Source organism: Mirounga leonina, unplaced genomic scaffold, assembly GCF_011800145.1.
Source record: "Mirounga leonina isolate KUSES-001 unplaced genomic scaffold, KU_Mleo_1.0 Mir_448, whole genome shotgun sequence".
Taxonomy (NCBI): Eukaryota; Metazoa; Chordata; class Mammalia; order Carnivora; family Phocidae; genus Mirounga; species Mirounga leonina.
In genome coordinates, this window is record NW_023270758.1 from 2,752,015 (window position 1) to 2,774,806 (window position 22,792).

The following is a 22,792-nucleotide window of genomic DNA, read 5'->3' on the forward strand; positions in this document are numbered from 1 at the left end:
GCTCGCTCACTCTCTCTCAAATAAATAAAATCTTAAAAAAGTTTTTCTTCCTCTAAAAGCAAAAAAAAAAAAAATTCTAATAAAATCTAGCTTAAATTTGTTCTTCTAATATTACTAGTGATTTAGAAGAATGTTCTATATATAGAGAAAATTTCCATATCTTTTAATGAAAATACTATTTTTCTTGATACAATTTAAATACTAATTTTCTTGATACAAAGTAATGTTTAACTATAGAACATTTAGAAACTATAGATAAAAATGTACAAATATAGGAGGATGACAGAGGAGGAAGATCCTGAACTCACTGCAGCCCATGCACACACCAAGGCAACAATTATTCATTCTGAAAGCAACCTGAAGACTGGCAGCACAGATCTTCCACAGCTAAAGACATAGAGTGAAGACCACATCAAGAAAGGAGGGAGAAGTGAAGATGTAGTCAGGAACCAAGAGGATTGAACCCCACACCAGACACCCCTGGCCCTGGGGACCCACACTGGAAAGATGAGTCCCCATAACATCTGGCTTTGAAAATGAGTGAGGCTTGACTCTGGAAGCTTTAAAAATTATTAGGCTTACCTCCTGAAGAATCAGAGGGCAACAGGAAACTGAGTCCCTGTTCTTAAAGAGCCAGCATACTAAATAACTTGGCCAGAGAAATAGCACAGATGTAGCAGCTTGAAAGGTGCCATAGGTATACGTGAAGATTTATTCACTAATTTAGGACATATGTCGGAGGTGGAAGGCAGGGATCTGCAGATTTCTCCAGGAACAAAAGTGCTTACAAGGCATCATTTTTCCTGCCTTCTCTCAACATAGATAGCCAGAAAGCTTACAGAAGCCAGCTCTAACACAATTTATCTACCTTGTTAGAACCGTGAGGTCCACCCCAACATTCCCTTGCAGATCCACACCACTTAACCCGACTGCCTCAGCAGGTGCTCCTGCAAAGTGATTCATGCTCTGGGGAGAGTGGGGAGATAACCCTGCACACCAGCACACCCACAATTCCTGCTGCCAGGCCTCTTAGCTGTCTGCACAGGGAAAAAGCCCTGCCCTTAAATGTGCCTGCAGATGTCACAGTGGCTAACTGCAGTGGGCCAGGCTGGCCATGCCCATGAGAAATCTGATGGTAGCTACAACTGGGCCTCTCACAGCATAGAGAGCAAACCCTGCCCAGTGCCCCAGCAGCAGGCAAGGCAGGCTGTGGCAGTCATAGCACTGAAGGCCAGCCCCACTTATCAGCATGCCTACAGCAATCACAACTCAACCACAATAGGAAGGAGCATGTAGCCAACACAGGGGACACCCTTGGCACACCTAATTCTAGTGACCAGGGAAGATTGCATTACCTGGCACCACAATATGCCTTCTACACAAGGCCACTTCTTTCAACACCAGGAGATGTAACTGACCTGCCTAATACATGGAAACAAAGAGAGTCAGACAAAATGACAGAGGAATATGTACCAAATAAAAGAGCAAGCCAAAATCACAATAAAAGAGCTAAATGAAATGCAGATAGGCAATATGACTGCTCAAGAATTCAAAGTAATGGTCATAAAGATACTTGCTGCACTTAAGGAAAGAGCGGAATTCAGTGAAAACTTCAACAAAGAGATAGAAATTTTTGAAAGAACCAGTCAGAACTGAAGAATTTAATGACTGAAATGAAAAATACACTAGAAGGAATGAACAGCCGATTAGATGATGCAGAAGGATGAATGGATCAACAATCCTGAAGATAGAGTAATGGAAAGCAACCAAGATGAACAGCAAAAAGAAAAAAAAATAATAAAAATTAGAAAAGATTAAGGGACCTCTGTAACATCAACCATAATAACATTTGCATTATAGGGATCCCAGAAAGAGAAAGTGGGGGGAGAAAACTTATTTGAAGAAATAGTAGCTAAAAACTTCCCTAATCTAGGTAAGGTCCAGGAAGCACAGTAGGCCCCAAATAAGATGAAGCCAAGAAGGCCCACACCAAGACACATAGTAATTAAAGTGGCAAAAATTAATGATAGAGAATCTTAAAAACAGCAAGAGAAAAGTTACATAAAAGGGAAACCCCAAAAGGTAACCAGCTGATTTTTCAGCAGAAACTTTGTAGGCTAGAAGAAAGTGGCAATGATATATTCAAAGTGATGAAAGGAAAAAAGCTACAACCAAGAATACTCTATCCAGGAAGGATATCATTCAGAACTAAAGAAGAGACAAAGAGTTTCCCAGACAAATAAAAGTTAAAGGAGTTTCATTACCACTATACCAGCCTTACAAGATGCTAAAGGGATTTAAGTGAAAAGAAAAGGTGATGACAATCTGTAAGAAAATTATGAAAAGAAAAATATCTCACTGGTAAAAGTGAACATATGATAAAGGTAGTATATTAATGACTTATAATGCCAGTATTGAGGTTAAATCACAAAAGTAATAAAATCAATTATATCTACAAATTTAGTCAAGAGATACACAAAATAAAAAGATAAAAATGAAATCACATACATAAAACATGCAAGAGGAAGTAAAAATTTACTGCTTTTAAAACATGTTCAAACTTAAGTAATCATCAACTTAAGACACAAAGCTGCACATGTTAAGATGCTATATATGAACCCCATGGTAACCACAAATCAAAAACCTGTAATACTCTCTCTCTGTCAAATAAATAAATAAAATCTTAAAAAAAAAAAAAAAATAGGGAGCCTGGGTGGCTCAGTCGTTAAGCGTCTGCCTTTGGCTCAGGTCATGATCCCAGGGTCCTGGGATCGAGTCCCACATCGGGCTCCCTGCTAGGCAGGAGGCCTGCTTCTCCCTCACCCACACCCCCTGCTTGTGTTCCTGCTCTTGCTATCTCTCTCCCTGTCAAATAAATAAATAAAATCTTAAAAAAAAAAAACCTGTAATAGATACACAAAAAAGAAAAAGAAAGGAGTTTAAGCATAACACTAAAGAAAACCATCAAACCACAAGGGAAGACAGAAAGAGAAGGAAGGAAGGAACAGAGAACTATAAAAACAACCAGGTAACAACAAAATTGCAGTAAGTGCACACTTATCAATAATTACTTTAAATGTAAGGGGACAAATGCTCCAATCAAAAGACATAGGGTGACTGAATGGATAAAAAAAACAAGACCCATCTATATGCTGCCTACAAGAGACTCTCTTCAGACCTTAAGACACATCAGTTAAACATCTGACTCTAGATTTTGACTCAAGTCATGATCTCAGGGTCATGAGATTGAGCCCTGCATTGGGCTCTGCCGCACTGGGTGTGGAGCCTGCTTGAGATTCTCTCTGCCCCTCCCCTGCTCACATGCACTCTTTCTCTCTCTCTCTGTCTTTGGAAAGAAAAGAAAAAAAGAAAGAAAGAGAGAGAGGAAAGAAAGAAAGAAAGAAAGAAAGAAAGAAAGAAAGAAAGAAAGAAAGAAAGAAAGAAAGAAAGAAAAAGAGAAAGAAAGAAAGAAAGAAAGAAAGAAAGAAAGAAAGAAAGAAAGAAGGAAGGAAGGAAAGAAAGAAAGAAAGAAGGAAGGAAGGAAAGAAAGAAAGAAAGAAGGAAAGATGGAGGAGGGAGGGAAGGAAGGAGGGAGGGAGGGAAGAAGGAAGGAAAGAAGGAAGAAGGAAAAACAAAGAAAATTCAGTGCTAAAAAATGAAAGTGAAGGGATGGAAAAAGATATTCCAGTGCAACAACAGTCATATCTGTGCACTTTTCCCTCCATGCTCCAGCCACACCGGCCTTTGTCTAGGCTCTCAAATGTGACATGTCCCTTTTTGTTTCTGATATTTTTTCCTCCAAAAATTGTTTCTAACCCACCTCCTCTCCTACCTAAATTTTATTCGTCATTTGGATATTGGCTTACACGTTGCTCACTTTTCCTGAGGATTCCAATATAAGAGCACCTTACACTTCCATAAATAACTTTTTATAATTGTGATTCATCAATGATTATTTCACCCATCCGTCAAGTATTTAGGTAGTGTCAACTATGTGCTAGGCAATGTTCTGGGTCCAGGAGACACAGAAGTGAACAAAACTATGTCCCTGATACAACATTTTAGTGTAAGACAATACAATAAACAAATAAATGAATAATATGATGTCAGGCAGTTTATCAACCTTTCCTCTTTTTCATCCAGAGTAATGGTTACTATTCATCCCTGTATCCATTGCACAATATAGAACTATATAAATTTTAAAAATTTGGAAACTTTCTTCTTCATTATCTCAGTTAAGATTAAAGAGAACACTGTGAATCTACATCAAGCAATCATGAAAAGAAAAAATTACATACAAAAATCCCATTTGGATTTGCCTATTCTGAACATGTCATATAAATGGAATTATACAATATGTGGCCTTTTGTGTCTAGCTTCTTTCACTTGTCTTAATGACTTCAAAGTTCATCCATGTTGTAGCATGTATAACATTTCAGTCCTTTTTATAGTTGAATAACATTCCATTATATGGATACACCACATTTTATTTGTCCATACATGAATCAATGGACATTTGGATAACTTCTACTTTTTTACTATTATCGATAATGCTGCTGTAAACTTTTTTGTGGACATAAGTTTTCAAAACTCCTGGGTATATCTCTAGATGTGGAATTGCTGGATCAAATGGTAACTCAATGTTTAGCTTTTTGAGGAATTCCCAAATAATTTACCAAAGTGGCTACACTATTCTACATGCCTACCAGCAATGTATAAGGGTTCTGACTTCTCCATATCCAAACTCAAACTTGTATTTTCTTAAAAAAAAAAAAAAATTATCCCATCCTACTGGGTGTGAAGCAGTATCTCATTGTGGTTATTACTTTCTGTTTCTATAATGATTAATGATATTGAGCATCTTCTCATGTGCTTCTTGGCCATTTCTACATAGTTTTTTGAAAAACAACTATTCAAAGTCTTTGCCCATTTCTAAATTAAATGATTTGTCTTTTAAGAGTGAAGTGAAAAGATACTTTATATATTCTGCATACTCGTCCTTTATCAGATATATGTGATTTACATTTTTCCCCATTATTTGGGCTCTCTTTTTCTTGACAGTGTAGTTGAAGGTGAAACATTTTTAATTTTCATGAAGTCAATTTATCTATTTCTATTTCTTTCTTGCTTATATTTTTTCATGTCACAGCTAAGAAAAATTGCCTAATCCAAGGTCACTAAGATTTATGCCTTTATTTTCTTCTAAAAGCTTCACTCTTATATTTAGGCCTTTGCTCCATTTGACCTAATTTTTTGTCTATGGTGTGAGATTAAGGATCCAGCTTCATTCTTTTGCATGTGAATACCCAATGTCCCAGCATCATTTGCTAAAAAGACTATTCTTGCCCCAGCTGAATTGTTTCTGAATGCTTCAGAAAATCAATTTTATATAAAAGTTTAATCTTGAATTCTGATTTACTTCATTTCTGTGCATGTCTATCCTTATTCTAATGCCATATAGTTTGATTTCTACAGTTTTATAGTAAGTTTTGAAATCAGGAAATATGAATCCTCCAACTTTCCTCTTTTTCAAGATTGTTTTGGTTATTTAGCAACCCTTCCATTTCATATTAATTTTAGGATCAGCCTGTCAATTTCTGCAAAAAAAAAAAAAAAAGGCAGTTGGAATTTTTTATAGGCATTGTGTTGATTCTGTAGGGAGTATGCCATCTTAATATTAATCCATGAATACAGGATGTCTTTCCATTTCCTTGGGTCTTCTTTAACTTCTTTCAATGATTTTTTTAATAGTTTTCAAAAAGTTATATGTCATATAGTTCTTTTGTTAAATTTTTGCTATTTTATTGTTTCTATGGTACTGTAAATGGAATTACTTTCTTAATTTCATTTTTGGATTGCTCATTGAAAGTGTATAGAGAATATAAGTAATTCTTTAACATTACATTTATATCTTGCAACTTCACTGAATTAGTCCTAATACATTTTTAAAGTTGGTTCTTTATAATTTTCTATATAAATGAACGTGTTATCTATGAATATAGATAGTTTCACTCCTTTCTTTCTGATTTGTATTCCTTTTATTTATTTTCTTCTTGAATTGCCTTCTGGTACGATGTTTAATACAAAAGGCAAAACAGATGTCTTGGCTTGTTCCTTATCTTATAGGGAAAGCTTTTATCCTTTCACCATAAATATGATGCTAGCTGTGGGTTTTTCACAGATGCCTTTTAGCAAGCTGAGAAACTTGCTTTCTATTCCTAATTTGTTGAGTGCTTTTATTATGAACGAGTATAGATTGTGTCAAAGGAACTTCTTCATTTTTTGAGATAATCATGTAATTTTTGTCCTTTATTCTATTAATGTGGTGTTTACACTGATAATTTTTGCATGTGAACCAACCTTGTATTCCTGAGACAAATCTGACTAGGTCAAGATGTATAATCCTTTTTAAGTGCTTGTAGATTGGTTTTGCTAGTATTTTGTGTTTGGGTTGAGTTAGGTTTTTGTGGGTTTTTTTGGTTTTTTTTGCCTCGATATTCTAAAAGTGATATTCTATAGTTTTCTCTTTGTCTAGTCTTATTATATGGTTATACTGGCCTCATAGAATGGAATTGGGTTCCCTCTTCTATTTTGGAACAGTTTGTGAAAGACTGTATTCATTTTCACTTAAACATTTGGTAGACTCACCACTGAAGCCACCTGACCCTGGTCTTTTCACTGTGAAAGATTCTGATTCCTAATTCAATCTCTACTTGCTAGAGATCTAATCAAATTCTTAATTTTTTCTTTAGTCATTTTTTAATACTTTACTTTTAAAGTAGTTTTAGGTTTACAATAAAATTGAAAGGTACAGAGATTTCCCATATAAACCCTGCTCCGACATACATAGCCACCCCCACTATCACTATCACTCACCAGAATGTTACATTTTTTTTCACCAAAAATGAGCCTTCATTGACATATCATAATCACCTAACATCCACAGTTTACTCAAAGGTTTACTCTTGGTGCTATATATTCAATGGTTTGGACAAATGTATAATGACATATATCTATCATTTTATTACAGAGTTTTTTCACTGCCCTAAATATCTGTGCCTATTTATCTCACCCAACCTACATCCTGGGCAACCACTGATCTTTTCATTGTTTCCCTAGTTTTGCCTTTTTCAGAATGTCATATAGTTGAAATCATCTAGTATGTAGCCACTTCAGATTGGCTTCTTTCACTTAATAATATGCATTTAAGGTTTCTCCACATCTCCTCACAGTTTGATAGCTCATTTCTACGAAATGTGGAATAATATTCCATTGTCAGGATGAACCATAGTTTATCCACTCACATACTAAGGATATCTTGTTTGCTTCCAAGTCTTGGCAATTATGAATAAAGCTGCTATAAAAACCATGTGCAAGTTTTTGTATGTAAGTTTTTACCTACTTTGGATACATACCAAGGCATGTGATTGCTGAATCAAATGGTAAGGGTATGTTTAGTTTTGTAGGAAACCACCAAATTGTCTTCCAAAGTGGTTGTGCCATTTTACATTCTGCCAAGCAATGAATGAGAGTCCTTGTTGAATCCACATCCTCGTCAGTATTTGGTGTTGTCAGTGTTCCAGATTTTGGCCATTCTAATCAGTGTGTAGTGGTATCTAATTATTGTTTTAATTTGCATTTACCTGATATGAGGTGAACATATTTATCTGCCACCCCTATGTCTTCTTTGGTGAGATGTCTGTTAAAGTCTTTAGCCCCTTTTTAGGGGTGCCTGAGTGGCTCAGTCAGTTAAGCATCAGACTCTTGGTTTTGGCTCAGGTTGTGATCTCATGGGTCATGAGATTGAGCCCTGTGTTGGGCTCTGGACTCAGTGCATAGTCTGCTTGGGATTCTCTGTCTCCCTCTCCTGCTGCCCCTCTCCCCTGCATGCTCTCTCTTTCTCTCTTTTTCTCTCTCTCTCTAAAATAAATAAATCTTTTAAAAAAAGTCTTTGGCCCATTTTTAAGTTGGGTTGCATGTTTTCTTATTGTTCTAAGAGTTCTTTGAATATTTTGGATAACAGTCCTTTATCAGATGTGTCTTCTGCAAATATTTTTCCCAATCTGTGGCTTGTCTTCTAATTCTGTGGATATTGCCCATCACAGAGCAGAGTTTTTCATTTTAATAAAGTTCAGCTTTTCAGTGATTTCTTTCAGAGATCATGCTGTTGGTGTTGTATCTAAAACTCATTGCCATACCAAAGGGCATCTAGGTTTTCTCCTAGATTATCTTCTAGCAGTTTTATAGTTTTTCATTTTACATTTAGACCTATGATCCATTTTGAGTTAATTTTTGTGAAGGGTGTAAGGTATTTTTTTGCATATGGATGTTCTAGCACCATTTGTTGAAGAGACTATCTTTTCTCCATTGTATTGCCTTTGCTCCTTTGACAAAGATTAGTTGACTATATTTATGTTGGTCAATTTCTGGACATGCTGTTCTGTTCCATTGATCTATTTTTCTATTCTTTCACTAATATCACACCATCATGATTATGGAAGATTTACAGCAAGTCTTGAAATTGGTGAGTGTCTCCAACACTGTTCTCCTTCAATACTGTGTTGCCTATTTTGGGTCTTTTTCCTCTCCATATAAACTTTAGAATCAATTTGTTGATATCCATCAAGTAACTTATTGGGAATTTGATTAGGATTGCATTGAATCAAGGAGTGCCTGGGTGGCTCAGTCAGTTGAGGGTCTGACTCTTGATCTCAGCTCAGGATTTGCTCTCAGGGCTGTGAGTTTGAGCCCCATGCTGGGCATGGAGACTATTTGAGAAAAAAAAAAAAAAAAAAAAGGATTGCATTGAATCTATAGAGCAAGTTGGGAAAAACTAACACCCGACAATACTGAGTCTTCCTATTCATAACATAAAATATCTCATTTTTTAGTTTTTCTATTTCATTCATCCAACTTTGGTAGTTTTCCTCATATAGAACTTGCATATATTTGGTAGACTTAATACCTAAGCATTTCATTTTTGGAGGTGTTAAATTTTAGAAGTGTGTTTATAATTTCAAAATACAATTTGTTCATTGACAATATATAGGAAAGTGATTTACTTTTGCATATTAACTTTGTATACTGCATCTTTGCTATAATCACTTATTAATTCCAGGAGGGTTTGTCAATTCTTTCAGACATTTTGTATAGGATGATTGTGTCATCTGTAAACAAAGATTTATTTCTTCCTTACCAATCTACATACATTTCCTTGTCTTTTCTTATTACATTAGCTAGGACTTTCAGCATAATGTTGGAAAGCTGTGATGAGAAGGGACTTCCTTCCTATGTTCCTGATATTAATGGGAAATTTCAAGTTTCTCACCACTGAGTATGATGTTAGCTATAAGCTTTTTGTAGATATTCCTTACCCAGTTGAAGAAGTTCCCCTCTATTTATCTTCTTTTGAGAATTCCAACAAGCTTGCTTTAAGGGAATATGATGCTAGTAATTACATCTTGCAAGAAGATGAAGTTGGCACAGTCCCTGGAAGTTTATGATAAATTTCCTCTTCCCTTAGTTTCTGTCTTTTGCAGTTTGCCTGGCTTTGCCAATGGCACAGCCCCAATTGCCATATGAAACCCTGATGCAGAGCTGTGCACTGTCACACTGTAAGACCCTAACATGAAGCCAGAGCCCAAAGGTCTAACAGCACTGTACAGTGTATATGCATGTATATACATGGCCACTCTGTCTGCAAGACGTTTTAATGGAAAAAGTTGGAAGTTTCTTTTGCAATGTCTGCTAAAGAATGAGCATCTGCCAACAAACCTACTAGTGCCATTCCAGAAGCCAATCAACATTAAAAGGTCATTTGTTGGAACCCTCTTTGTAAAGTTTAGAAAGGACTAGCTTTTCTACCCCAAAGACAATGCCATCTTTACATCTGATTCCAATAGCTGTACTACTATTTTCCATGGCCTTCATAGCATATACAACTTGAAAATTTCTTCCATCAGGCCAGAATGTAGAGGCTGACAGGTCATACCCTGCCCCGACTGAGCTCACAATGCTGAAACTTCCGGCGCTTCAAGTCCTAAAGCACACCGGAGCCACAGACTAGTAACAGACTCTCTTACTGGGTGCCTTGGAAGGTAAATTTTTGACTATAATTTGTCAAGTGGCAACGAGAAAGAATCTACTTGCCAAGCCCAAGGAAACCCGGAAAAGTAATAGTTATTTCTGGTAACCAAAAACCATTTATCTAACATTCTCTGGATCCATACCTGTGTGTGTATTCTTTGGGTAGGATAAATGATAATTCAGCTGCAACATTGTTCTCCAATCTGGCTTCAGGTATATGTTGATCAACCACTCGAATAATTTCTTCAACATTACAATGAGACTCCTTCACCATAATTATATGGTATCCCACACCTGAAAATATCCATTTAAAAATCAAAATTATAAAAATGTAACCTTCCAAATTAAACACTCCCTTCCCCCCAAAACAGTCTCTTGCCTGTTAAAAATTTCATTTTTTTTTTTTTAGGTTCTCAGTGTTATTTATTATAGCTTCCATTCTGACATTTTCTTATTTAAACTAAGGAAAAATATATTTCCCATATTACAAATACACAAGAAAACAAATACTCTTTTCTTCAGTGATTAATGATAAAAACAATGGATATTACAAAGGAAAAATGTGACCTGATTTTTAATTTGATAAGAGGAATCATGTTTGTGCTTAGGAGCAAATGGATTTCAAATTACCTTCAAGTCATTCCTCTTAGTCAGTTCCTGACTCTTTAACCTTTGGATGTATAGGTTTCATATGCTGACCAGAATTTAAACTTGTTAAAGTTTTAATGTTTTATATATTTTTTGGATTTTCTTCCTTCCATCATTCTTTAAATACTTAATGCTTACTCACCACATTTCAGACACGTCAAAAGTGGAAACTTTTACCTCACTATATTAATGAATGAAAACTGTAAAATTTCACCTCACTGTACTAGGAAGTCTTCACTTTGTCATACGAAAACAGGCTGTGTGGACTTCCAGTGCCAAGTCTGCCTGATCCGTTCAGGATTTTATACACATGCATGTTTGTGCACACATCTGTGTATAAGTATACACACATACTTATCTTTCTGATCTTGTTGCTCTTATATTATCATTCATCACTTTAAGGTGGTTTACTGTTATATCCTAGAATGGAGCCTTTGAATTCACTATTTCTAACTTCTTCTTATATGTACATTTGTACATCTAATGAAAACCACTCTTGTTTTTTTCAGTGCCCTTCTATTTTCTACCCCTGACCATCAAACTTAATTTCTTATTGATCCTCCCCAAAAACCTTCTGATCCAGGCCGACTTCCTCATTGTTCCAGGGGTAAAAAAGGCCCATTTTTATCCTCTTGCTCTTATTTACTTATCCAATTTCCTTAAAAATTGTGTTCTTTTCTCCATTGCCTTTATAAAGCCTACAACTGAAGACACTCTATGGATAATCAATATACTTGAGTAATACTTTTGTGTCTACAACTAACCTACTATGGAAATATCAATTTCTATATCCTCATATATAAGTTCAAAAGCATTCAACAATATGAGTCCCTCTCTTTCTGATATTCACCAAATTGACTATTTAAAACCCAACATCCTCCTTGATGAGGAAGTGGTAGCATATGAGAATGCAAAGCATGGGCTGTGGTATCAGAGGGACCCAGGTCCATTTACTGACATGGTTTGAATACATTATTTAATATGAGCCCCAGTGTTCTACTTCATAAAAATGGTGATGTCATAAAGATTAGATAAGATTATGTGTGTAAACGTGAATAACTCACCTGTAATAAATGTGAGTTGAGTGAATGAATTCAAATACTGAATTCATGATTAATGGAATGATATCATGTTTAACTATTCTCATTAGTCTCTTCCCAATTTTGAAGCACTCACTGCTTTGAGCCATGTAATTTCAGAACCAATTATATAGGTTTTTGTATTGTTCATTTTCAATGTACTAGTTTTACTGACTAACCAGACTATTTATTTATTCAAAGTCAAGAAGTCAAGACAATTTTATTTCACAGTTTGGTCATTTTCTGTTCAATAAATTCTTGTTGATCAAGTGCCACATCTCAGGAATATTCATGAAAATAAACTTGAAAGCATTTAACTCATTACACTAGAAGTTTGATATTGATTTGATTAAAAAGGGTCAGAAATTTCTAGTCATTGATTTTTCTCCTCTCAAAGCCATGAATCTATGTACCAAATCCCTCAGAAGCATTACTTTACTCCTGCAACAAATTTAACACTTCATGACTTTTGTGGGGTCAACAAAGAATATTTTCTAAGTCAGAATACACTTATTAAGTAATAATCAGAAGTAATTAAATAGACAGGAACTGTCTAAATTACAAAGAGTTGATTTCAATGTTTAGCTCTAACATAATAGGACACAGGAAGATTTTGAAGACCTGTGTAGAGTGACACAAATAATAATCATGTTAGAATAATATTATTAAGCCATTAGCATCCAAACAATGATCAAAAGGAGAGAGACCATATATTCTTTTCAGGAAAATTGAAGAGCCACAACACTGCAGGGATCCCTTGACCATGATGGCTATACGGTCACCCAGGACATCAGCTTCATCCATGTGGTGGGTGGTCAGTAAGATGGTACGATCATGTTTATACTGCTGAAGGACATCCCAGGTGAATCTCCTTGAGACTGGGTCCATGCCAGATGTTGGCTCATCAAGTATCACCACCTAAAGACCAGAAGAGCAATTCCATGATCCATGCTGTGTCCCTTATGGGGTAACTTACTATTTATGGGGGGTATATTTAAGTTAAGATACATAATTTACACTACATTACATTAAGAACTCTGCAAAATTAATAGTAATTTCAAACCCCATAACCACATTACACCACCTGGTCAATAATGGGAATCCCCTCTGATTATCACTTTGGAAGTTCCTTTTAGAAAGTTAGATTCATATCAGCTTTTAGGTTTGTGTCAGGTGAGTTTCACTTATCAGCTGGAGCAGGGACTCATGTTAACCATTCTTTACCTGGGAACCTCCTATAAGTGCTATAATGATGGAGAGTTTGCGCTTCATTCCTCCACTCAGTGACTTTGCAAGTGCATCATGCTTTTCCAGCAGGCCAAAAGAAGTCAGCATTTTATTAATTTCTGTGAGACGTATCTCTGGAGGTACTCCTTTTATCTAGAAAGATAGGGCCAGAGTTTACATGGTGCTTCCAACTTTATACTTAAAAAAATTCTTACATCAGAACTTCTTTTACACATTTATCTATATATAAGACAATTCTTCTTCCTTTTGCCTTCCTTTATGGTTTTAAAAGAACAATGCCAAAAAAACCTTCCACTAAATTAGAGTAAGGATGTTGATCCTTGGTCACACTGCCTGAAGCATATGAAGAGTGGAGGAAAAGAACATCTCTCTGACTCACCACACAGTAGAAATAGAGATGTTCTGATACTGTCAATTCTGAAAACAATATGTTATCCTGGGGGCAAAAGCCCAAGTTATTCCTGATGTGAACCATGTCTTTTGAGATATCATATCCATTAATATACACCTTTCCACTTGTAGGAAGAGTCAAACCTGGAATTAAGCAGAAGACATGACAGAAGCTTAGCCTCTGTGAGAGAACCTGACAACACACTGTCCATTAGCACCTAAACTTCAGTCTACTTAAGGATTACTAAAAGAAGTTATCAGAGTCTTCTACAGAAGTAATAGTCTGGTAAGTATAAGTGGTCTGGTGATGGGGAAAGAAATAGTTTTTCCTTTATTTTTTGCTTATCCATATATTCTAGTTTTCAATGAGTACAAAATAATATTAATTACTTGAGTAATATAAAATGCTTTGAAGAATTTGCTGTTCCAATATTCTAGTACTGCTGTCTGCCATTTGACAACATATGTGAGCCATACTATGATCTGAGCACAGCATTATGAACACTGTGGTTGATTTTTTTTAATGAAAAATTCAGAATGTAGGACCCCTACCTTCTAGAAGTTAAAATTTTGTTGGAAGATAAAACATAATCTCATGTAATAGTCTAAAAATGTTTGCATAACATTTATGCATAGATGGCAACTGGGCCATTTTTCTGATGAAACAGTTGATAACATACTAAATATAGTTATAAAACTTCTTAAGTTCCACAACTCAATAATTCTATTTTAATGGGTACTTGGGTGTGCAGTTGGTTGAGCGTTGGACTCTTGGTTTTGGCTCAGATCTGCTCTCAGGGTCATGGGATCAAGCCCTGTGTTGGGCTCCCTGCTCAGCGTGGAGTCTGCTTGTGTTTCTCTCTACCTCCCCCCACCACACACACACTCTCTCTCTCTAAAATAAATAAAATAAATCTTTAAAAAATAATTCCACTTTAAAAAGTACACTCTGAGGGGCACCTGGGTGGCTCTGTCAGTTAAGCATCCAACTCTTGATTTCAGCTCAAGTGATTTCAATCTCAGGATTGTGAGATTGAGCCCCATGTGGGGCCCTGAGCCCAGCCCGTAGTTTGCTTGAGATTCTCTTTCTCCCTCTGCCTCTCCCCGACAAAGCTCTGAACAAATAATAATAATGTAAAAAAATTTTAAAAAACACTTTGAAAAGGAAAAATGTATTCAAGATTGTCCATTACATTTAGGGTAATTAAATGTTCTCCTTTACTCTAGTTGCTAGGCCCTCTAACCCATTTAACATTTGTCCCAGATCTTTCATTTTTAACAAAGTGTCATTATTAATGATATTAACATAAGATGGGGCAGAGCCTGGGTTGGAATGCCTCTAACTTTGTATATCTGACTTCTGGCATTATTTTGTCTAGTGGGTGAGAAACATGTACAATAGAGTTTATCACACTTTAATGCATGGTGTCTGAAAGAGGAACAGTACCAATGTTTTCTGACACAATGTCACCAACACATCCATTTCAAGAAAATTATACAGGAACTCCCTGATACAATAAAATGGGATAAGATGACTGAGGCTATGAACAGTTAACATAGCCAAAACATAGCAGTAGAGTGCACACAACATACACCAGAAACATTTCCTGAAGCACCAGGCCTTGGACAATATATGACCTCTTAGAGCCATTACTCTCAGGAGTGGAAAACATAAGAGGCTTTCCTAACACACAGAAGAAGACAGAGACCTAGACAAAATGCCAGGGTGGAGGAATTCATCCCAAAAGAAAGAACAAGAAAAGGTCACAGCCAGGAATATAATCAAAACAGATATGAGAATATGCCTGATCTAGAATTTAAAAACAAGCATAAGGATACTAGCTGGGCTTAAGAAAAGCATAGAAGACCCAGGGAGTCCCTTTGGGCAGAGATAAAAGGCCTAAAACTAGTCAGGCCAAAATAAAAACTGCTGTAACTGAGATGCAAAACCAACTGGATGTAATGACCACAAGAATGCAAGAAGCAGAGGAAAGAATAAGTGATACAGAAGACAAAATTATGGAATATAATGCTGAAAAGAAGAGAGAAAAAAAATACTGGATCATGAATATATACTTAGGGAATTCAGCAACTCCGTAAAGTGTAACAACATTCATATCACAGGAGTCCCAAAAGAAGAGGGGGTGGAAGGGGTAGAGGGTTTATTTGAGCACATTAAAGCTGAAAAATTCCCTAATCTGGGGAAAGAAACAGATGTCCAAATCCAGGAGGCACAGAGAACTCCAATCAAAATCAACAAAAGCAGGCCAACACCAAGACACAGGGAGGTAAAATTTGCAAAAAACAAAGATAAGGAAAAAAAAATCCTAAAAGCAGCAAGGGAAAAGAAATCCTTAACTTACAAGGGAAGACAAAGTTAGAAGCTGATCTGTCCACAGAAACTTGGCAAGCCAGAAGAAAGCAGCATGATATATTCAACATGCTGAATGGGAAAAATATGGAGCCAAGAATATTTTATCCAGCAAGGCTGTTAATTCAGGATAGAAGGAGAGATAGTTTCCCAAACAATAACTAAAGGAGTAGATGACCATTAAGACAGCCCTGCAAGAAATATTAAAGGGGACTCATGAGTGGAAAAGAAAGACCAAATGTGACAAAGACTAGAAAGGAACAGAAAAATCTCCAGAGGCGCCTGGGTGGCTCAGATGGTTAAGCGTCTGCCTTTGGCTTGGTCATGATCCCAGGGTCCTGGGGTCAAGCCCCACATCGGGCTCCCTGCTGAGCAGGGAGCCTGCTTCTCCCTCTACCTCTGACTGCTGCTCCCCCTGCTTGTACACTCTCTCTCTCTTTCAAAAATAAATAAAATCTAAAAAAAAAAAGTGACTAGAACTTAAGAAATTAAAAAAAAAAAAAAGAAAAATGACATCACAGGTAATACAGTGGCACTAAATTCATCTATCAATAATCACACTGAATGTAAATGGATTTAATGCCCCAATCAAAAGACATAGGGTATCAGAATGAATAAAATAATAAGACCCACCAATATGCTGGCTACAAGAGAATCATTTTAGACCTAAATATACATGCAGATTGAAAGTGAGGGGATGGGGGGCACCTGGATGGCTCAATCATTTAAGTGAATGCCTTCGGCTTGGGTCATGATCCCAGGGCCCTGGGACTGAGACCCACTTTGGGCTCCCTAATCAGTGGGGAGCCTGCTTCTCCCTCTGCTCCTCCCCCCCTCTGCTTGTGCTTACTCTCTCTCTCTCTCTCCATCAAATAAATAAATGAAATCTTAAACAAACAAACAAACAAACAAACAAACAAACAAAAAGCCCAGTAGAACTAGAAGCTGGTTCTTTGAAAGAATTAATAAGATCAATAAACCCCTAGCCAGACTTATCAAAAAGAAAAGAGAAAGGGCCCAAATGAATAAAATAACAAATAATAAAGGAGAGATCACAAGCAAAAGCAGAAAAATACATACAATCATAAAAGAATATTATGAAAAATTATATGCCAACAAACTGGACAACCAGGAAGAAAGGGATACAATCTTAGAAACCTATAAACTACCAAAACTGAAACAGGAAGAAATAGAAAATTTGAACAGACCTATAACCAGCAAAGAAATTGAATCAATAATCAAAAACCTCCCAACAGGGGCACCTGGCTAGCTCAGTTAGTAGAGCATGCTCTCAGGGTCGTGAGTTCAAGGCCCACACGGAGTTATAAATAAACTAAAAAAAAAAAAAAAAAAAATCTCCCAGCAAACAAAAGTCCAGGGCCAGATGGCTTCCTGGGAAATTCTACCAAACATTTAAAGAAGAGTTAACAGGGCGCCTGGGTGGCTCAGTTGGTTAAGCGACTGCCTTCAGCTCAGGTCATGATCCTGGAGTCCCTGGATCGAGTCCCGCATCGGGCTCCCTGCTCGGCGGGGAGTCTGCTTCTCCCTCTCCCGCTCCTCCCTCTTGTGCTCTCTCTCTCTCTCTCTGACTCTCTCTCTCAAATAAATAAATAAAAACTTAAAAAAAAAAATAAAGAAGAGTTAACAGCTTTTCTTCTCCAACTGTTCCAAAAAATCGAAATGGAAGGAAAACTTCCAAACTCATTATATGAGGTTAACATTACCTTGATTCCAAAACCGGACAAAGACCCCACTAAAAAGGAGAATTACAGGCCAATGTTCCTGATGAACATGGATGCAAAAATTCTCAACAAGATACTAGCAAATCAAATCCAACAGTTCATTAAAAGAATCATTCACCATAATCAAGTGGGATTTATTCCTGGGCTGCAAGCATGGTTCAATATTCACAAATCAATCAAAACAATATTATGCATTAATAAAAGAAAGGATAAGAACCATATGATCCTCTCAATAGATGCAGAAAAAAGCATTTGACAAAAGTATAGCACCCATTTTTTATAAAAACCCTAAACAAAGTAGGGATAGAGGGAACTTAACTCAACATCATAAAGGCCATATATGAAAGATCCACAGTGAATATCATCCTCAATGGGGAAAAACTGAGAGCTTTTCCTCTATGGTCAGGAACAAGACAAGGATGTCCATTCTCACCACTGTTATTTAACATAGTACTGGAAGTCCTAGCCTTAGCAATCAGACAACAAAAAGAAAGAAAAGGCATCCAAATCGGCAAAGAAGAAGTCAAACTCTCACTCTGCAGATGATATGATACTTTATGTGGAAAACCCAAAAGACTCCACTCCAAAACTGCTAGAACTCATACAGGAATTCAGTAAAGTGGCAGGATATAAAATCGGTCCACAGAAATCAGTGGCATTTCTATCCACCAACAACAAGACAGAAGAAAGAGAAATTAAGGAGTTGATCCCATTTACAATTGCACCCAAAACCATAAGATACCTAGGAATAAATCTAACCAAAGAGGCAAAGAATCTGTACTCAGAAAAGTCATAAAAGAAATTGAGGAAGGCACAAAGAAATGGAAAAACGTTCCATGCTCATGGATTGGAAGAACACATATTGTTGAAATGTCTATACTACCCAAAGCAATCTATACATTTAATGCAATTCCTATCAAAACACCATTAGCATTTCTCACAGAGCTAGAACAAACAATCCAAAAATTTGTATGGAACCACAAAAGACCCCAAATAGCCAACGCAATCATTGAACACTATATCAAAATCTAATGATGTACTGTATGGTGGCTAACTTAACATAATAAAAAAATAAAGAAATAGAAAAGAGAAAAGAAAAGAAAAGCTGGAGGCATCAAATTCTGGACTTCAAGCTGTATTACAAAGCTGTAGTCATCAAGAGAGTATGATACTGGCACTAAAGCCGACACAGATCAGTGGAACAGAATAGAGAACCCAGAAATGGACCCACAACTGTATGGTCAACTAATCTTCGACAAAGTAGGAAAGGATATCCAATGGAAAAAAGACAGTCTCTATAGCAAATGGGGTTGGGAAAATTGGACAGCAACATGCAGAAGAATGAAATAGACCACTTTCTTATGCCATACAAAAAATAAACTCAAAATGGATGAAAGACCTAAATGCGAGACAGGAAACATTAAAATCCTAGAGGAGAACAGAGGCAGCAAGCTCTTTGACATCAGCCATAGCAACTTACTAGAGATGTCTCCAGAGACAAAGGAAACAAAAGCAAAAATCAACTTAGGATAAAAAGCTTCTGCACAGCAAAGGAAACAATCAACAAAGCTAAAAGGCAACCTTTGGAATGGGAAAAAATATTCGCAATGATATATCTGATAAAGGGTTAGTATCCAAAATCTATAAAGAACTTCTCAAACTCAACACCCAAAAAACAAATAATCCAGTTAAGAAATGGGCAGAAGACATGAATAGACACTTTTCCAAAGAAGACATCCAGATGGCTAACAGACGCATGAAAACATGCTCAACATCACCTGGCCATCAGGGAAATACAAATTAAAACCATGATGAGATACCACCTCACACCTGTCAGAATGACTAAAATTAACAACATAAGAAACAACTGATTTTGGTGAGGATGAAGACAAAGGGGAACCCTTTGACACTGTTGGGGGGAATACAAACTGGTGCAGCCACTCTGGAAAACAATATGGAGGTGCCTCAAAAAGTTAAAAATAGAACTACCTTATGACCCAGCAATTGCACTACTAGGTATTTACCTAAAGGATACAAAAATACTGATTCAAAGGGGTACATGTACCCTGATGTTTATAGCAGCATTATCAACAATAGCCAAACTATGGAAAGAGCTCAAATGGCAATCAACTGATGAATGGGTAAAGAAGATGTGGCATATATATACAATAGAATATTATTCGGTCACCAAAAAGAATGAAATCTTGCCATTTGTAATGACAAGGATGGAGCTAGTGTGTACCATGCTAAGTGAAGTAAGTCAGTCAGAGAAAAACAAATATCAAATGATTTCACTTACGTGAAATTTAAGAAACAAAACTGATGAACATATGGGAAGGGAAATAAAAGAGAGGGAAGCCTAACTTAAGAGACTCTTTAACTACAGAGAACAAACTGAGGGTAGCTGGAGGGGAGGTAGGCTGGGGATGTGCTAAATGGGTGATGAGTTTAGGAGGTCATTTGCTGTGATGAGCACTGGGTGTTATATGTACATAATGAATCATTAAATTCTATTCCTGAATCTAGTATTACACTATAGGTTAACTAAGTGGGATTTAAATAAAACTTGAAACATGAATAAATAAATAGATATACCTTAAATCCTTATAAAAAACCAAATATCTGGCTTATTAGTATACATTGATGATATGAATGAAGTTATTGCCTCATCTGAAATGTACTGGTTGCTATGAATTACAAGTGGATCACTAGAGTAAAGTGAGAATTTTCTGGAATTGTAGTGAATTTCTCCAGTTTAACAGGCAATTGGATTACAGAGATGTATGCATGTCAAAATCAGCAAATAAACACTTAAAATTTAAGTGTTTCATCATAATAAAATTTTATACCAAAAGAAAAATTATAGTTAAAATATGCATATCAAATTGTTTAGTAAAAAGCATACTAACATCTAAAATTAATTTTGAGATGCCTAAAAATGGGATCAATAGATATGTGACAACTGCAGTAAAATATTATATTTATTTATTTTTTTATTCTTATGTTAATCCCCATACATTACATCATTAGTTCTAGATGAAGTGTTCCATGATTCATTGTTTGTGCATAACACCCAGTGCTCCATGCAGAATGTGCCCTCCTCAATACCCACCACCAGGCTAACCCATCCTCCCACCCCCCTCCCCTCTAGAACCCTCAGTTTGTTTTTCAGAGTCCATCGTCTCTCATGGTTCGTCTACCCCTCCGATTTCCCCCACTTCATTCTTCCCCTCCCGCTACCTTCTTCTTCTTTTTTTTCTTAACATATATTACATTGTTTGTTTCAGAGGTACAGATCTGAGATTCAACAGTCTTGCACAATTCACAGCGCTTACCAGAGCACATACCCTCCCCAGTGTCTATCACCCAGTCACCCCATCCCTCCCACCCAACCCCCCACTCCAACAACACTCAGTTTGTTTCCTGCGATTAAGAATTCCTCATATCAGTGAGATCATATGATACATGTCTTTCTCTGTTTGACTTATTTCACTCAACATAATACCCTCCAGTTCCATCCACGTCGTTGCAAATGGCAAGATCTCATTCCTTTTGATGGTGCAGTAAAATATTAAAATAGTAGAATCTAGGTGGTAGGTGTAAGGGTATAAAATCTTTCATCCTGGATGAATGTTTGAAATTTTTTAATTTAAATTCAATTAGCCAAGGTATAGTACATCATTGGTGTTTGATATAATGCTCAATGATTCATCAGTTCAGTGTAACACCTAGTGCTCATCACATCACATGCCCTCCTTAATGCCCATCGGGCAGTTATCCCCACCCACCTCCCTTTCTGCCACCCTCAGTTTGTTTCCCAGAGTCAAGAGTCTCATATAGTTTGTCTCCCTCTCTGATTTCTTCCCAGTTTTCCCCCCTACCCCATTGTCCTCTACACTCTTCCTTATGTTCCACATATGAGTGAAACCATATGATAATTGTGTTTCTCTGATTGACTTATTTCGCTTAGCATAATACCCTCCAGTTCTATCCATGTCAATGTAAATGGTAGATATTCATCCTTTCTGATGGCTGAGTAATATTCCATTGTATATATGGACCACATCTTCTTTATCCATTCATCTTTTGAAGGACATCTCAGCTTCCTCCCACAGTTTGGCTATTGTGGACATTGCTGCTATGAACATTGGGGTGCATGTGCCCCTTCTTTTCATTATATCTGTATCTTTGGGGTAAATACCCAGGAGTGCAACTGCTGGGTCATAGGGTAGCCCTATTTTTAACATTCTGAGGAACCTCCATACTGTTTTCCAGAGTGGCTGTACCAACTTGCATTCCCAGCAACAGTGTAAGAGGGTTTCCCTTTCTCCACATCCTCACCAACATCTGTTGTTCCCTGTCTTGTTAATTTTAGCCATTCTGACTTGTGTAAGGTGGTATCTCATTGTGGTTTTGATTTGTATTTCCCTGATGGCAAGTGATGTTGAACATTTTTTCATGTGTCTGTTGGCCATTTGTATGTCTTTGAAGAAGAAGTGTCTGTTCATGTCCTCTGCCCATTTCTTGACTAGATTATTTGTTTTTTGGGTGTTGAGTTTGAGAAGTTTCTTTATAGATCTTGGATACCAGCCCTTTACCTGTAATGTCATTTGCAAATATCTTCTTCCATTCCGTAGCATTGCCTTTTAGTTTTGTTAATTGAAAAATTTTAAATAAATATAAAAATCCATTCATAAGAATATATATTATACATTTTACAATGAAAACTATGTAAATTGAATTAGAATGGGTTTCCTATGAAGGGGACAGGGGAATAAAAGGGAAAGTAAGACAAAAGAAAATAAAGGAACAAATAAAAAAAAAAAGAAGAGGGTCTTTGCCTTCATCAATGAGAACAGTATATTATGAAGAAGATGCATGTGAGATGCAAAAATAAATACTGATTTTTAAACTTTACAACAAATGATTTGTTTAAGAAGAGTGTGAATTGACTATGGACTCTGAGAAACAAACTGAGGGTTCGGGGGGGATGGGTTAACCTGGTGATGGGTATTAAAGAGGGCACGTATTGAATGGAGCACTGGGTGTTATACGCAAACAATGAATCATGGAACACTACATCAAAAACTAATGATGTAATGTATGTTGATTAACATAATAAAATAAAATTAAAAAAAGAAGAGTGTGAATTAATCAACAACTGTGTATATAACTTAAATAACAATGATGTCAATGTTAAGAGGGTACACAGAAGCTTCAGAGTTTGA

The 22,792-nt window shown here is 36.5% G+C and overlaps 1 protein-coding gene and 1 pseudogene across 1 annotated transcript in view; both read right to left on the minus strand.

Moving 5' to 3' along the window:
* LOC117999114 (ATP-binding cassette sub-family A member 3-like) overlaps positions 1-22,792 on the minus strand; it is a 165,195-nt gene that overhangs the window by 73,864 nt on the left and 68,539 nt on the right. The window contains exons 12-15 of the mRNA XM_034988028.1: positions 13,441-13,595; positions 13,038-13,193; positions 12,521-12,731; positions 10,230-10,380 (exon numbers count right to left, since the gene is read on the minus strand). Coding sequence (XP_034843919.1) covers positions 10,230-10,380; positions 12,521-12,731; positions 13,038-13,193; positions 13,441-13,595 — 673 coding nt within the window. The remainder of the gene's footprint in view (positions 1-10,229; positions 10,381-12,520; positions 12,732-13,037; positions 13,194-13,440; positions 13,596-22,792) is intronic.
* LOC117999106 lies at positions 9,162-10,214 on the minus strand (annotated as a pseudogene).